General features: G+C 38.2%; 1 protein-coding gene across 3 annotated transcripts in view; it reads left to right on the top strand.

The window, feature by feature from the left end:
• The window catches only part of PSEN1 (presenilin 1), a 69,941-nt gene that overhangs the window by 37,675 nt on the left and 16,551 nt on the right, over positions 1-15,715 (top strand). For all 3 annotated transcript variants that reach the window (XM_013967270.2, XM_005686046.3, XM_005686045.2), the window contains 3 exons: positions 2,174-2,241; positions 5,567-5,787; positions 9,993-10,091. In XM_013967270.2, coding sequence (XP_013822724.1) covers positions 2,174-2,241; positions 5,567-5,787; positions 9,993-10,091 — 388 coding nt within the window. The remainder of the gene's footprint in view (positions 1-2,173; positions 2,242-5,566; positions 5,788-9,992; positions 10,092-15,715) is intronic.

Below are 15,715 nucleotides of genomic sequence, written 5' to 3'. Positions count from 1 at the left end.
CTCCATTCTGTTTTTTAAAACTGCAGACTCCTTGGGTTATATACTATTTCCCCAAATATACTCATCACATAAAATTACCATAAATTTTTTTTGTCTTGTAAAATAGATTAATCAAGCTCTAGGGACTTTTCCTGGTGGTCCAGTGGTTAAGACTTCATGCTTCCACTGCAGGGGGCATGGTTTCTATCCCAGGTTGGGGAACTAAGATCCTGCATGCTGTATGTTCAGTTCTGTTCAGTTCAGTCGCTCAGTTGTGTCCGACTCTTTGCAACCCCACCGACTGCAGCACGCTAGGCCTCCCTGTCCATCACCAACTCCCGGAGTTTACTCAAACTCATGTCCATTGAGTCAGTGATGCCATCCAACCATCTCATCCTCTGTCATCCCCTTCTCCTCCTGCCTTCAATCTTTCCCAGCATCAGGGTCTTTTCAAATGAGTCAGTTCTTCACATCAGGTGGCCAAAGTATGCTATATGGTTAGGCCCAAAAAAATAATTGATTAAAAATCAAGTTCTGAGTTTGTCTCTCATTTTTCACATGAGTTATAGGGACTAATATTTATATAGTGCTGTATGAATTCTGTGTTATAATGATGGACTGACATATAAGCATTATTAATGAACGAAGTAAAATAAACATAGCATACTAATACTTACTGAAATCTCAGATACTGAATATTTTTTCTTCAAATGGTTATATAATTTAGAAGGCCTATTTTCTCTCTACAGTTAATGTATGTGTACACTGGTCACTTAACTGAATTTCTGATTTTCAGTTTTGTGACTTTGATTTATCAGTTATTTTATTTTATCAATTTATTATCAGTTATTTTATTTTTATTTATTAATTTTTTATTGTAGGAATACATCAGAATTCCTCTATTGAAAATATTGCTCCTTTAAAGTATAAATGTTAACTGTTGACTCTATTGATACCTTTTCTAATTGAAGTCTAGTTAATTTATAAAATACATTTTTGTTGCTTATCTATTTTAGACATAGTGGTTTGTATCTCTTAATCACATACCCCTAACTTATTTTTTTTAATTTTTATTAAGAGTATAGTTGATTTACAATGTTGTGTTAGTTTCAGGTGTACAGGAAGATGAATCACGTGTGTATATATGTATATGTATGTATGTATATGTCTACTCGCTTTTTCTAGGATTCTTTTCCCATATAGGCCGTTACAGAGTATTGAGTAGAGTTCCCTGTGCTGTATATACAGCAGGTTCTTTTAGGTCCATCCATGTTGCTGTAAGTGGCTGAGTAGTATCCGTGTGTGTGTGTGTGTGTGCGCGCGCGCGCGTGTGTGTGCGTGTGTGTGCGTGTGTACTGCATCTTCTTTATCCATTTGTCTGCTGATGGGCAGTTGGGTTGCTTGCATATGTTGCCTGTTGTGAATAGTGCTGCTGTGAACATAGGCATTCATGTATCTTTTCAAATTAGTGATTTTTTTTTCTTTCTGAATATATATCCAAGAGTGGAATTGCTGGATCATATGTTAATTTTAGTCTTTTGAGGAACCTTCATTTTGTTTTTCACAGTGGCTGTACCAATTTTCATTGTCTCTAACAGTGTACAAAAGTTCCCTTTTTTCTACATCCTCCCCAACACTTGTTATTTGTGGTCATTTTGATGATAGCCATTCTGACAAGTATGAGATGTTACCTCATTGTTGTTTTGATTTGCATTTCTCTAATAATTAGTGGTATTGAGTATCTTTTCGTGTGCCTGTTGGCCATTTGTCTGTATTTGTTGAGAAAATGTGTTCTCCTATTTTTTTGATTGGGCTATTTTTTTCTTTTTTGGTATTGAGTTCTGTGATCTGTTCATATATTTTGGATATTAACCCCTTGTCAGCCATATCATTTGCAAATATTTTTTCCCATTCTGTAGGTTGTCTTTAATAATTAATTTTGAATTTATCTTTTCTTTTAAAATTTTACCTATTTCTAAAGGAATGAAGGTCTCTATGTATGAAATTTCTATTTTATGAATAGTTCAGCCCCAACTGTTATAGGTATTTGCTGTTCCTAAAGCTGCTTCTGTTTTGGTATTTGAAAATCATAACATATACAGAAATAACATACTATTTTTGAAATAAGAAATTTGGATTTTTTTTTTTTTTTTAGGTTGTGGGATCTGTTAATTATATTGAAATTCTTTTCTAGGTCATCCATGCCTGGCTTATTCTTTCATCCCTGTTGTTGCTGTTCTTTTTCTCATTCATTTACTTGGGGTAAGTGGTGAAATATTTGGTCTATTTTCAGAAATTAACTCTTTGGACTCTATAACTGTCACTTAAAGAAATGGTCTTTGTTGATGAGTTATTCTTAAATTATTGTTTCCATGTATAGATCATCCTTGGTATGTATACAACTTGTTAATATTATCAATAAGTTCAGTTCAGTTCAGTCGCTCAGTTGTGTCTGACTCTTTGTGACCCCATGGACTGCAGCACGCCAGACCTCCCTGTCCATCACCAACTCCCAGAGTTTACTCAGACTCATGTCCACTGAGTCGGTGATACCATCCAACCATCTCATCCTCTGTCGTCCCTTCTCCTCCTGCCTTCAATCTTTCCCAGCATCAGGGTCTTTTCAAAAGAGTCAGCTCTTCGCATCAGGTGGCTAAAGTTTTGGAGTTTCAGCTTCAGCATCATTCCTTCCAATGAACACCCAGGACTGATTTCCTTTAGAATGGACTGGTTGGATCTCCTTGCAGTCCAAGGGACTCTCAAGAGTCTTCTCCAACACCACAGTTCAAAACATCAATTCTTTGGCTCTCAGCTTTCTTTCTAGTCCAACTCTCACATCCATACGTGACCACTGCAAAAACCATAGCCTTGACTAGATGGACCTTTGTTGGCAAAGTAATGTCTCTGCTTTTTAATATGCTGTCTAGGTTGGTCGTAACTTTCCTTCCAAGAAGTAAGCATCTTTTAATTTCATGGCTGCAATTACCATAGGGAGTTGCTTTTGTTGATCTTTATTTATAATAAGAACTTAAAGAACTCAACACTGCAGTTAATTCTGTCTTTTTAGTAAAGCAAATTTACTGTATTCTTTAGTATAATTTATAAATCATAATATTAATGCATTTCAAACATGTATAAAGATGAATTAATTGATTTTCAAACTTTCATTTTATTTTCATCAGTCTTTTTTTCTTTCAACTGAAATCTTACATGAGAACTACACATACAACATAGAAAAAAGTGGAGCTGCTCTGTTGAAGAGAATAGAGAGGCTCAGAGATTTGCCCACTTGGTCTTTCTCTAAGCCCTAGTAGCAGAATGCAGGTCATTGCACTAGCTCTTAAATTAGGAACAGAAACATTTAAAGTAAAAAATAAACTGAAGGGTTAATTCTTTGGTAGAGGCAGGGAGAATGACCATAGACCAAAGAAATCAATGTAAGAATCTCTATGAAATAGATTATTTTCTCAGAAAAAGCTAATTGCCAATACTGACCACTGAAGTGATAGAAAATCTAAGTAGAGCAAAGAAAAAAAATCCAGAAAGTTGTTGAAGAGATTCTTATACACCTCCACCAGTAACAATAATACCAGGCTCAAATAATTTCATAGGAAAATTCTATTAAACCTTTAAGGAACTGATAATTCTAATACTATTTTAACTGTTCCAGGACATAGAAAAAGCAGAAAAGTTTCCAGATTCTTTTTAAGAAGCCAGAGTAATATTTATACCAAAACCCCATAAATAATCAAGAAAAAGGAAACCGTAGACCACTCCTGTTTATTGATGCCAAAGAATAACTTAGTTCAGTCTCTCAGTCATGTCCAACCTTTTGCGACCCCATGGACCGCAGCATGCCAGGCCTTCCTGTCCATCACCAACTCCCAGAGTTTACCCAGACTCATGTCCATTGAGTCGGTGATGCCACCCAACCATCTCATCCTCTGTCGTCCCCTTCTCCTGCCCTCAGTGTTTCTCAGCATCAGGGTCTTTTCAGATGAGTCAGCTCTTCGCATCAGGTGGCTAAAGTATTGGAGTTTCAGCTTCAGCATCAGTCCTTCCAGTGAACACTGAAGGACTGATTTCCTTTAGAATGGACTGGTTGGATCTCCTTGCAGTCCAAGGGACTCTCAAGAGTCTTCTCCAACACCACAGTTCAAAAGCATCAATTCTTTGGCGCTCAGCTTTCTTTATGGTCCAGCTCATATCCATACATGACTACTGGAAAACCCATAGCTTTGACTAGACAGACCTTTGTTGGAAAAGTAATGTCTCTGCTTTTTAATAAGCTGTTTAGATTGGTCATAACTTTTCTTCCAAGGAACAAGTGTCTTTTAATTTCATGGCCGCATTCACTATCTGCAGTGATTTTGGAGCCCCAGAAAATAGTCTGTCACTGTTTCCATTGCTTCCCCATCTGTTTTCCATGAAGTAATGGGAGCAGATCCCTTGATCTTAGTTTTCTGAATGTTGAGTTTTAAGCCAACTTTTTCACTCTCCTCTTTCACTTTCATCAAGAGGCTCTTCAGTTCTTCACTTCTGCCATAAAGGTGGTGTCATCTGCATATCTGGAGTTATTGATATTTCTCCTAGCAGTCTTGATTCCAGCTTGTGCTTCCTCCAGCTCAGTGTTTCTCATGATGTACTCTGCATATAAGTTAAAAAGCAGGATGACAATATACAGCCTTGATGTACTTCTTTTGCAATTTGGAACCAATCTGTTGTTCCATGTCCAGTTCTAACTGTTACTTCTTGACCTGTGTACAGACTTCTCAGGAGGCAGGTCAAGTGGTCTGGTATTCCCATCTCTTGAAGAATTTTGCACAGTTAACCATAGCTTGAAATTTTTTGGTTTTTGTTTCAAGTGCTGGGATATCTAAAATACTGTCAATGGCTGCATTGTCCAGCTATTTCAACATTTGCTTTGAAATTTCTAAATGGAAAGATCATCTTTCTGCATAGTCTGCAGAATTTAAAATTTGCACTTAAATGACTGCCTTCTTTCTCCTCAGTTACCTGTCTTCTATATTTGTATCTCTTTACTTTAAAATGGAGTTTCCTCCCACCCAAATTAAAATAATGTTTTCTTCATGGTAAAAGTGCTAAACATTCATTGTGAAAAAAAGAAAAGAAAAGTTAAGAAATTTCAAATTCCTGGCATCTAAAGCTATGTCCTGCATCTTTTCAGGAATTACTATATTGATCTCTTGCTCTCTCTTCTCATACACTATTTCACATAAATAAGATCATGGTTTTTTTTTTTTTCAGGCAGCAATATGTCATGCCTATATTCCATGTTTTGTGTATAAATATATGTGTAAAATGCATATATTTAAATGGATTCACTAAATTTAATTTTATGAAAATAATATTATATGTCCTAAGCTCTAAACTTTATTTTACATGTTTAGTTTTTTTTCCAATTTCAGATACTGCAAGAATTTCCTGAAGTACAGATAGCATTTTAGGTGTTATATGGCCTTTTTTTTTTTTCTTTTTAGTTTTTGTACTTATTTTTACAGCTGTGGCTGTGGTACTTGTTTCCCATTTTTAGGAATGATACAAGTATCTGTTTAATTTTTTTCAGGGAAGTGTTTAAAACCTATAATGTTGCCATGGACTACATTTCGGTTGCGCTCCTGATCTGGAATTTTGGTGTGGTGGGAATGATCGCCATTCATTGGAAAGGTCCACTGAGACTCCAGCAGGCATATCTCATTATGATCAGTGCCCTCATGGCCCTGGTATTTATCAAGTACCTCCCAGAATGGACCGCCTGGCTCATCTTGGCTGTGATTTCAGTATATGGTAAAACCCGAGACTGACATTTTGTTCATCACAGAAATACTTCCTGGTGTGTTTTCCTTCCTCTTCTAGTTATCTTGACTTAGGGAAAATAACAGTAATATCCCATAACTTTTCAGTAAATAATCAGTTAGCTAAAATATCTTTTTCATATAAAGATTTCAAATCTTTTGAAGTTGAGTCCTTTAAAAATGTTTTATTATTGCCTCCAGTTTAACTCAGGGATGAGTTAATGGAAGGATCCATAGACTTCTGGTTGTAAGACTTAGATTCAAATCCCATTGCTACCACTGACATAAATGACCTCAGGAGCCCTTTGGGATCAAATGAGTGAACAAACAGCGGTGGGAATTTGTACCCTTTATGGACAGCAGCGGAGCTACGTGTGATGGAGCTCACTGGAGAGCTGTGCTTTTCATGTCTTAGTCCAGGCATCCTTGATCAAAGAATGGGATCCAAGTTCAGCTAACTTGGGATCCAATTTAGCCAAACTCTAGGCAGTCATCCTATTTTGGCCTAAGTGAGTGAAGTGAAGTCGCTCAGTCGTGTCCGACTCTTTGCGACCCCATGGACTGTAGCCCACTAGGCTCCTCTGTCCATGGGATTCTCCCGGCAAGAATACTGGAGTGGGTTGCCATTTCCTTCTCCAGGGTATCTTCCCGACCCAGGGATCAGACCCAGGTCTCCCGCATTGCAGGCAGACGCTTTAACCTCTGAGCCACCAGGGTAGTTCAGTGGTAGAGCGCATGCTTTGCATGTATGAGGTCCCGGGTTCAATCCCTGGCATCTCCACTTTAGCTGAACTTCGGTTTCAGCTAACTTCTCACCCTTTAATCCTTGAAAGGATTAATGTTGAAGCATAAATTTTGGCCTGTTTGTTTTTACAGACCCTTGAGACTTTGCCAGTAGTCTAGCCACCTGGTTCTGCCAGTGGTAACAACAGCAGTTACTTATCCAAGGTTTCCCTCTTTAGCCAGAGTAACTGAGACAATCTCTTGCATCATAGATACCAAAGATAGAAATCAAAGTTATACATGTCTCTGTACATATTAAATCCACAATGCAGACCTCAATTTGGACTTCCAGAGATTCTAAATATACAATGCTGAGGTCTTGAATAAGGTGTGCAGTGTAACTTTCACCTCCCTTACAGTCTTATGATGTAGGCCTCACAGGGCACCATTATGACATACTAGAGCAAGTTAAAACTTAATAAATGAAACATCAGGGGTGAATCATAATAAAGAATCTGATTCCATTTTAATATTTAAAATAAAGCCATTTCTGGAGACAGACTACCTGGATTCAAATCTAGACTCTTTTACTCCTGTAATTTATTGGGAGTTACTACAGACACACCACACTCAACAGTGGAGTCTTAGTTATTATGAAGATTAAATTGAACAATGCATATAATAAATATATACAGTATCTACCAGTAAATATTAGCCGTTCCTCAAAAATATATAATCTTTGGAAGTAAGCAAGGTTGTTGTACTTATTTCACCGCTAAAGGCCTAAAGTTTGTAGAGGTAAAGTATTTACCAAAGCTTACGACATTTGATCTATAATCTGAGTCCTAAGTCCCATGTTCTTTCTAATACAATACACTGTTTCTCCCCATCAATCCTCTGTTTCTTATATACATATACAAATTATCTCTACAGACCTTTGAGTTCCTCTGAAATAAAGAGACTTTCTGTCTGATATTTAGAGTAATGATTGATAATTCCATTTTCATAAGATCTCAAGATGTCTCAGTCAAAAAGATTGTTCTAAAGCTTTCAGATGTTCAAGCTGGTTTTAGAAAAGGCAGAGGAACCAGACATCAAATTGCTAACATCCTCTGGATCATGGAAAAAGCAAGAGAATTCCAGAAAAACATCTATTTCTGCTTTATTGACTATGCCAAAGCCTTTGACTGTGTGGATCACAAGAAACTGTGGAAAATTCTGAAAGAGATGGGTATACAAGACCACCTGACCTACCTCTTGAGAAACCTATATGCAGGTCAGGAAGCAATAGAACTGGACATGGAACAACAGACTGGTTCCAAATAGTAAAAGGAGTACGTCAAGGCTGTATGTTGTCACCCTGCTTTTTAACTTATATGCAGAGTACAACATGAGAAACGCTGGGCTGGAAGAAGCATAAGTTGGCTGGGAGAAATATCAATAACCTCAGATATGCAGATGACACCACCTTATGGCAGAAAGTGAAGAGGAACTAAAAAGCCTCTTGATGAAAGTGAAAGAGGAGAGTGAAGAAGTTGGCTTAAAACTGAACATTCAGAAAACTAAGATCATGGCATCTGGTCCTATCACTTCATGGCAAATTGATGGGGAAACAATGGAAACAGTGTCAGACTTTATTTTTTTGGCTCCAAAATCACTGCAGATGGTCATTGCAGCCATGAAATTAAAAGGAAATTAAATTTCCTTCCTCCTTGGAAGGAAAGTTATGACCAACCTAGATAGTATATTGAAAAGCAGAGACATTACTTTGCCAACAAAGGTCCGTCTAGTCAAGGCTATGGTTTTTCCAGTGGTCACGTATGGATGTGAGAGTTGGACTGTGAAGAAAGCTGAGTGCCGAAGAATCGATGCTTTCGAACTGCGGTGTTGAAGACTCTTGAGAGTCCCTTGGACTGCAAGGAGATCCAGTGAGTCCATTCTAAAGGAGATCAGTCCTGGGTGTTCTTTGGAAGGACTGATGCTAAAGCTGAAACTCCAATATTTTGGCCACCTCATGCGAAGAGTTGACTCATTGGAAAAGACTCTGATGCTGGGAGGGATTGGGGGCAGGAGGAGAAGGGGACGACAGAGGATAAGATGGCTGGATGGCATCACCGATTCGATGGACATGAGTTTGAGTGAACTCCAGGAGTTGGTGATAGACAGGGAGGCCTGGCGTGCTGCGATTCATGGGGTTGCAAAAAGTCGGACACCACTGAGCAACTGAATTGAACTGAACTGAAAGCTTTCAAAACAAAATTAATTTAATTGCTCTAAAAATAAGGGTTTATCATTTAGCATTTCTGTACAACGAAGTATGTTGAAAAACCAAGATAGTTACAGAATATTAAAGGTTGAAACAGGTTGAAAATCTCATTATTTCAGAGCATGGCAAATTCCCCTTTTCTCATCCAAACAAATCAAAGTGGAAGCAGTGAGATAGAGATTTCTGTGCATTTGTGTGTTTTATTATGGCAGTGGTAGTAGTAGTGGTGTACAAGAAGATATGACCACTTGAAAGTGTGAGATTTATTACCTAAATGCACCTGAATGATAGTGATGTCAATGCAAGTGATCAGATCTTCCTTTACAAATTTACCTATATCTGTTTTACATTTTAAATGCTTGAACTTGTTTTCTATATTTGTATATTCTGAATTTTCATGACACAGTAAATGTAAGAAAAAATCGCAGTGGTTGAAAAAGAGAAGGTGGTAGCATCAAGAATAATTTATGCGTTATTGCTTCCTTGTTTTGATTTGCAGTTTTTATAAGACACTTTTTAGCACCATATGTATTCTGAGACCTAAATACTTGTGAAGTGCTTTTGACAGGAGAACTGAAGAAATGCTAAACATTCTCACACAGAGGTTTATTAGTTATTTTGTTGAAATTTACTGCCCTCTTATTTGAAGTATTCCTAAGTAGTACATATACTATTTTCAAAAAAGAGAGGATCCCACTCCTGATACCAAAAAAAAAAGAGATGCATCTTTTCTCCTCTGTTCTTCATATTTTGAAAAAGTTCAGTCATATCCTCTCTATTAAATCCCTCCTAAGCTGTAAAACTTCAGTTTGTGGTTCATAGTTATGTTTAGTTTGGAAATGGCTTGTCCTTGTTTCTGCTTATTGGAAATTGACAACTGCTCTAGAATAATTCTGTCTTGTGATTATTTCTGCCTGTTTTCTTTCAAACTGGGAAGACTTTCTCCTAGAACCCAAAATACATTGTAAACTAACCAAATAGCAGGCAGACCAAAAGCAAAGATCTCTGTGTGGTGGTGTGTATTTTGTTTAGATTGTCCCCACCTCCCTCCCCCATCAGCTTACCTGCTGCTTATTTCATATTCATTCAATATCTTTCTTGTAGAAAAAAAAATTAAACCTTTTCAGTTGGTTAATTCTTCCCTAACACTCATTTACGAGTTTAGCAAATACATTTTTCAGATGTCATTTCTGTTTTTCTTCTTCTAGATTTAGTGGCTGTTTTGTGTCCAAAAGGCCCGCTTCGTATGCTGGTTGAAACAGCTCAGGAGAGAAATGAAACTCTCTTCCCAGCTCTTATTTACTCTTGTAAGTATTTCAAAATGATGTTAAATTAGTAAACAGCTTAGAATTAATAAAGATTCAAATGCATGTAATTATGATCATTATCGTGGTACTTTTTCTTACCTTAAATACATAGCATTGGTGGGACTCCTGCAGATCTCTGTTTCCTTGCAAATTATTATCTTCTATCTGATATTGATTGAAGAGGGTTTTCAGTGTGTGTGGAGATAGAAGAAATATTTAGATTGGGGAGCCAGTATTCTTACTTAAAATCTTGTTAGTTAACAAGTATTGAATATTTGTTATATACATATATTGTAGGTGGCTCTCACACTAGTATGTTGGAAAAATTATACTGTTCCTTCAGTATGGGTTGGCCTTTGTTTTTGGTTTGTTGTAGAGTCATACTCTTCCAAATCATTCATTATGTATTTATTGGTCATGGACCTGATCTGCTTCCACAGAGCACTGTGGAGGATATAAGGATGGTTAAGATGCTTTGCTTTCCCTCAGAGTGCATTTGCTTACTCTTTTTTTATTTGACTGTGTCATGTGATTTGTAGGATATTAGTTCCCTGACCAGGGATTGAACCTACAACCTTGGCAGTGAAAGCATGGATTCCTAACCACTGGACTGCTGGGGTATTCCCTTGCTTACAATTTAGAAGTGAGATAAGGCAAATAGATACACAACATTCAAGGCAGACTGTTACCAGATTCAGAAGGAATAGGAAGTGCAGAAAGAGCTTAAAACAGGGAAAATCTGAATGGAGAATCATGGAAGGCTTCACTGAAGAGATAGCATTTGGATTGACCCTTTTAAGAGTGGATTGGATTTTGGCAAGCGCACATAGAAGAGTCAGTTTCAAAAGTGGGCTTGTTGCAAAGAATGACTTGGACCAAGGAATCGAACCCAGGTCTCCTGCATTGCAGGCAGATTCTTTACCAGCTGAGCCACAAGGGAAGCCCAGGAATACTGGAGTTGGTAGCCTATCCCTTCTCCAGCGGATCTTCGCAACCTAGGAATTGAACCCAGGTCTCCTGCATTGCGGGTGGATTCTTTACCAGCTGAGCCACAAGGGAAGCCCAAGAATACCAGAGTGGGTAGCCTATCCCTTCTCTAGCAGATTTTCCCGACCCAGGAATTGAACCAGGGTCTTCTGCATTGCAGGCGGATTCTTTACCAACTGAGCTATGAAGGAAGCCCCACACATTGGAAGTGTAAAAGTGGGGCATCTTTTTCAAGTTTCAAGTGTTCAAGTTGACTAGAACATGGAGTACAAAATGGGGAGAGTACTAGGAGATGGGTTTGGAAAGGCACTTCGGGCAAGATCCAGGATAGCTTTGATGACTGGTTTAGATCTTTGTATCCTCTTCATGATAGCTTGAAAATCATAGAAGAGTCTTGAAGAGTAATGTGATCAGAGCTGTGCCTTTGTAAGCTTGCAGCTTTGGGCAAGATAAATGGGAGGGAGTGAGAACTGAGATACTGGGAAGTATAACTAAGTGAATATTGCCATGATTTAGGTAAAAAATGGTGAAAGTCTAAATTATGGAATGATGATGACAGTCAAGGGAAAGGCCTCAGTGAGAGCTTTTGGGGATCGTTTCAGTTGTTCTTAGTGATGAGTGAGAGAAGTTTAAAGCCTAAAAGAAGGATGATGAAAAAGAGAAGTTTTTCTTATTTGAGAAATCTGTGTAGTGTTGCGTGTGGCCCATATCTAATTTTCTTGGCAGGATCTGTGAGCCATCTGGAGAGAAATTTCCATCATGAGTTTATAAATGAAGTACCAGTGCAGAGGGAAAGGTTGGTAATAGAGATGCAGAATTGAAGAACACCAATATAGAGGTAGTAATTGCAGCTGTGGGATTAGATGGGTGAATCAAATAAAAGGAAAAGAGGAAAGGACACCAGAAATAGATCTTTCTCAACTGCTCTATTTAGAGAGTGAGAAATGAAGAGGGAATAGTAAAGGAAAAAAGAAAATATCAGAAAATTGGGAAAATCAGCATTTTTTAGGCTTCCCAGGTGCTACTAGCTGTAAAGAACCCGCCTGCCAATGCAAGAGATGTAAGAGACACGGGTTTCTTCCTTGGATTGGGAAGATCCACTGGTGGAGGGCATGGCAACCCACTCCAGTATTCTTGCCTTGGAGAATCCCATGGACAGAGGAGCCTGGTGGGCTACAGTCCATGGGAGCTCAAAGAGTCTAACACGACTGAAGTGATTTAGCACGCATACATGAAATGTCTGCGTAGTTTTCTCTTGCATATAGTAAAGGGTATTTTTATTGATGGACATTTAGATCATTCCCATCGCAAACAGTACTTGCAGAGGACACTTAGAATTTGTGAATCCTGTTGTATACATACATTTGTAGACATGTAATTGCTAGGTCAAGGGATATGTGCCTTTAAATTTTTTGTTTGCAGCTACATTGGGTCTTTGTTGCTCTGCGTGGACTTTCTATGGGTGTGGCGAATGAGGGCTTACTCTGTAGTTGTGGTGGCTTCTCTTGGTGCGAAGCGCGGGCTCTAGGCTTCAGCAGTTGCAGCACACAGGCTCTAGAGCACGGGCTTAGCAGTGGTGGCACATGGGTTTAGTTGCCTCCTGGTATGTGGAATGTTGGACCGGGGATCAAAGCTGTGTCTCCTGCATTGGAAGGTGGATTCTTAACCACTGGACCACCAGGGGAAACCCAGAAGAAGGAAAAGGAAGATAGAAAAGCAGAAGATAGTGAGATATATAGAGAGATCAAGTTGGGAATACATGTTAGTTGACCTCAAATCATTCTTGTGACCTTGATGTTAGGTCATTTGTGGGACGTGGAGAAGGTGGGAATTGTGCTTGTAGTAGGAGAAGTCTGGTAAAGTTTTAGAACACCTAGTGTCTGAAACGCAAGGATCTTTCTCTTACCTTTTTTCCAGTATAAATGTATTACCACATTCTTACTGTGTTTTTCAGCCAAAAAGAACAGACGAGGCTTTGAGCATCAATATTTTCCGCTTAGTGAGCAGTTGGGTGTAAGCTTCTTCTGTGTTATTCCTGGAAATTAAAATTTCTCTCTATATATATTTGATATTTGTGTGTGTAGAATGTCACACCAAATGTTAATAGTGAATGCTAGGAATTTAGACTAAAGAATATACTTGTAAAAGTATAGAAGTATGTTCTCTGAAGCAATGCTTCTATTAAGAGATAAGTGGAAATAACACATGTCTATCAAAAGGGAACACTTTGAAATAATTATGGTCCATTCCTAAAATGGATAGTTGTGCAGCCATTTGTACTCCGAAAGAAAGAAAATAACTCTGTATTTCTGATTTTTTTAAATGTCAAAGATTATATATTAATATATACCAAAAGCAAGATTTAAAACAATATATGCAATGTCATATGGAAGGAGTGGGGGAAAGGACCAAATATATATGGATATGTGTGTGTAAAATCCCAATGATACATTTCAGAATTGATGATACTAGTGTTTACCTCTGGAAAGTGGGATTTAGAGATTTGAGACAGCTTTTACTTTCTTCCTTATATCTTTCACTTCTTGTAGAGTCTTAAGCGATACTGATTATTTTTTAAGAAGTTAATTGTGAATGTCAAAGTGAAGGGATTGTGAGTTTTAAATGTTTTCTTAGTTTTAGAAATTTGCATTGTTGTACTGTTGTATCTACTGTCAGTACTGCAATAATGCTGTGTAACAAACCACCCCAGAATTCAGTCCCTCACAGATAATGCTCACTCAGCATCACCTGCAGATTAAAATTTAGTGCCTTACGAATATTACTAGTTCACCACCATCACCTGCAGATCAGTTGGCTCGGCTGATCTGACTTGGCTGTGGGTAGCTTTGCCCTGGGAGAAGGCAGTGGCACCCCACTCCAGTACTCTTGCCTGGCAAATCCCATGGACAGAGGAGCCTGGTAGGCTGCAGTCTGTGGGGTCGCTAAGAGTCAGACCCGACTGAGCGACTTCATTTTCACTTTTCACTTTCATGCATTGGAGAAGGAAATGGCAACCCACTCTAGTGTTCTTGCCTGGAGAATCCCAGGGATGGGGGAGCCTGGTGGGCTGCTGTCTATGGGGTCGCACAGCGTCAGACACGACTGAAGTGACTTAGCAGCAGCAGCAGCAGCAGCAGCAGCTCTGCCCCACGTATTCCCCGTTCCTCCTTGGACCAGCAGTTTAGCTGAAGGTGATGTTCAAGCATTTGGAGGAACAGGAGGGCAGCCGGCCTATTAAGGCCTACACTCGGTATTAGCACACTGTCTCCTCTGCCCATGTACCATCAGTTGAAGCAAGTCACATAGCTGAGCCCCTGGTCAAGAGGAAGAAAACTGCATTCCAGACTCAGTGAGGCTGACCAAGAGTGGTGCAAGAGGGGTGAAGAGGTTGTTGAGTTAGCCATGACATTAAGCTTATATGTTAATTTTATACTCAGAAAAAGGATTTACTCTCATTTTGAAGAAATCATTCATATATAATATTTTTAAAAACTTGAATCTGTATAACAATTGATGCTGAGATATTTTTGCAGTAATTCCACATATATGGGAAAGCATAAGCATAAACCTTCAACTCCTGTGTAAATTAAATAGGTTTAAGAAAGTGTTCTCATGAAATACTGAATCTTTAGTGAGCATTTCATTAATCATTGAGCTTGAGAGGTGTTTTTTTAAAGTAGAATATACAAAAACAGCAATATTAATCAGTACTTTCCCCTTGAAATGGATATATACATGAATATAAAAAGTTTTAAGTTGGTTCTCCCGGTTATTTGTTTTTTAAAAAAATACAATCCTTTGATGCATTTGTATACTCTTCCCCAGTTAAGGGTATTCAGTATGCTAAAGGATCTTACCCTCAGGAAACCTGAGCATTTTTGTTTTCTGTGTCCCTCATTTGGACAGGAAAAGAGGCACACCTCTTTGTTAGCTTTTCAAAATACAAAGGTAACAATTCCTTGAGGTTGACCATTATGTAAAATTTTTCTGTTTTCGTATCACTTTGGGAAGTTTTTAGATTATGTTGAATTTTAATTTGCTAATTTTTCAGTTGATCTAAGATGTTTGGTGTTAAGCCGAAAAAATGGGAAAGTGGGTTTTTAAGGTATTACTTTAGTAATATTAATTCATTCAACAAGTATATATTCTGTTCATGATAATTTACATCAGGGGTTAATAAACTACTGCCCATAACCAAATCTGGCCTGTGGCCTGTTTTTGTACAGCCCTGTAAGCTAAGAATGGTTTTTACGTCTTTAAAGAGTTAATGAAAAAGAAAAGAACAAAGAAAAATGTGTGACAGAGGCCAGATGTGACTCACAAGCACAAAATGTTTACCATCTGGCCCTTCCCAGAAAAAGATTGCTGGTCCCTGATTTCTGTAGTTATACCGAGTATTGGAAGAATTTGCAGCCTTATCTTTCTATACTTGTATGAAGAAAGAAAATCAAATAAATACTTTCTGCCTTTGCTGCCAAGAACGCTACTGAAATTTGCAAACCTTGGTGATCACCATATTTCCCCTTCATTGGGTTTGGGTTTAGTTACAGTGAATTGCCTGCCTAGCTGATATTGACTGATCCAAGTTATCCTGTAATGATCTTGTCTGACCTCAGAATTACAAAGCTATAGTGGAT

The sequence above is a fragment of the Capra hircus genome, chromosome 10 (genome assembly GCF_001704415.2).
Source record: "Capra hircus breed San Clemente chromosome 10, ASM170441v1, whole genome shotgun sequence".
Lineage (NCBI taxonomy): Eukaryota > Metazoa > Chordata > Mammalia > Artiodactyla > Bovidae > Capra > Capra hircus.
Note: the sequence above shows the minus strand (reverse complement) of the source record. Positions and strands in the feature narration are given on the sequence as shown.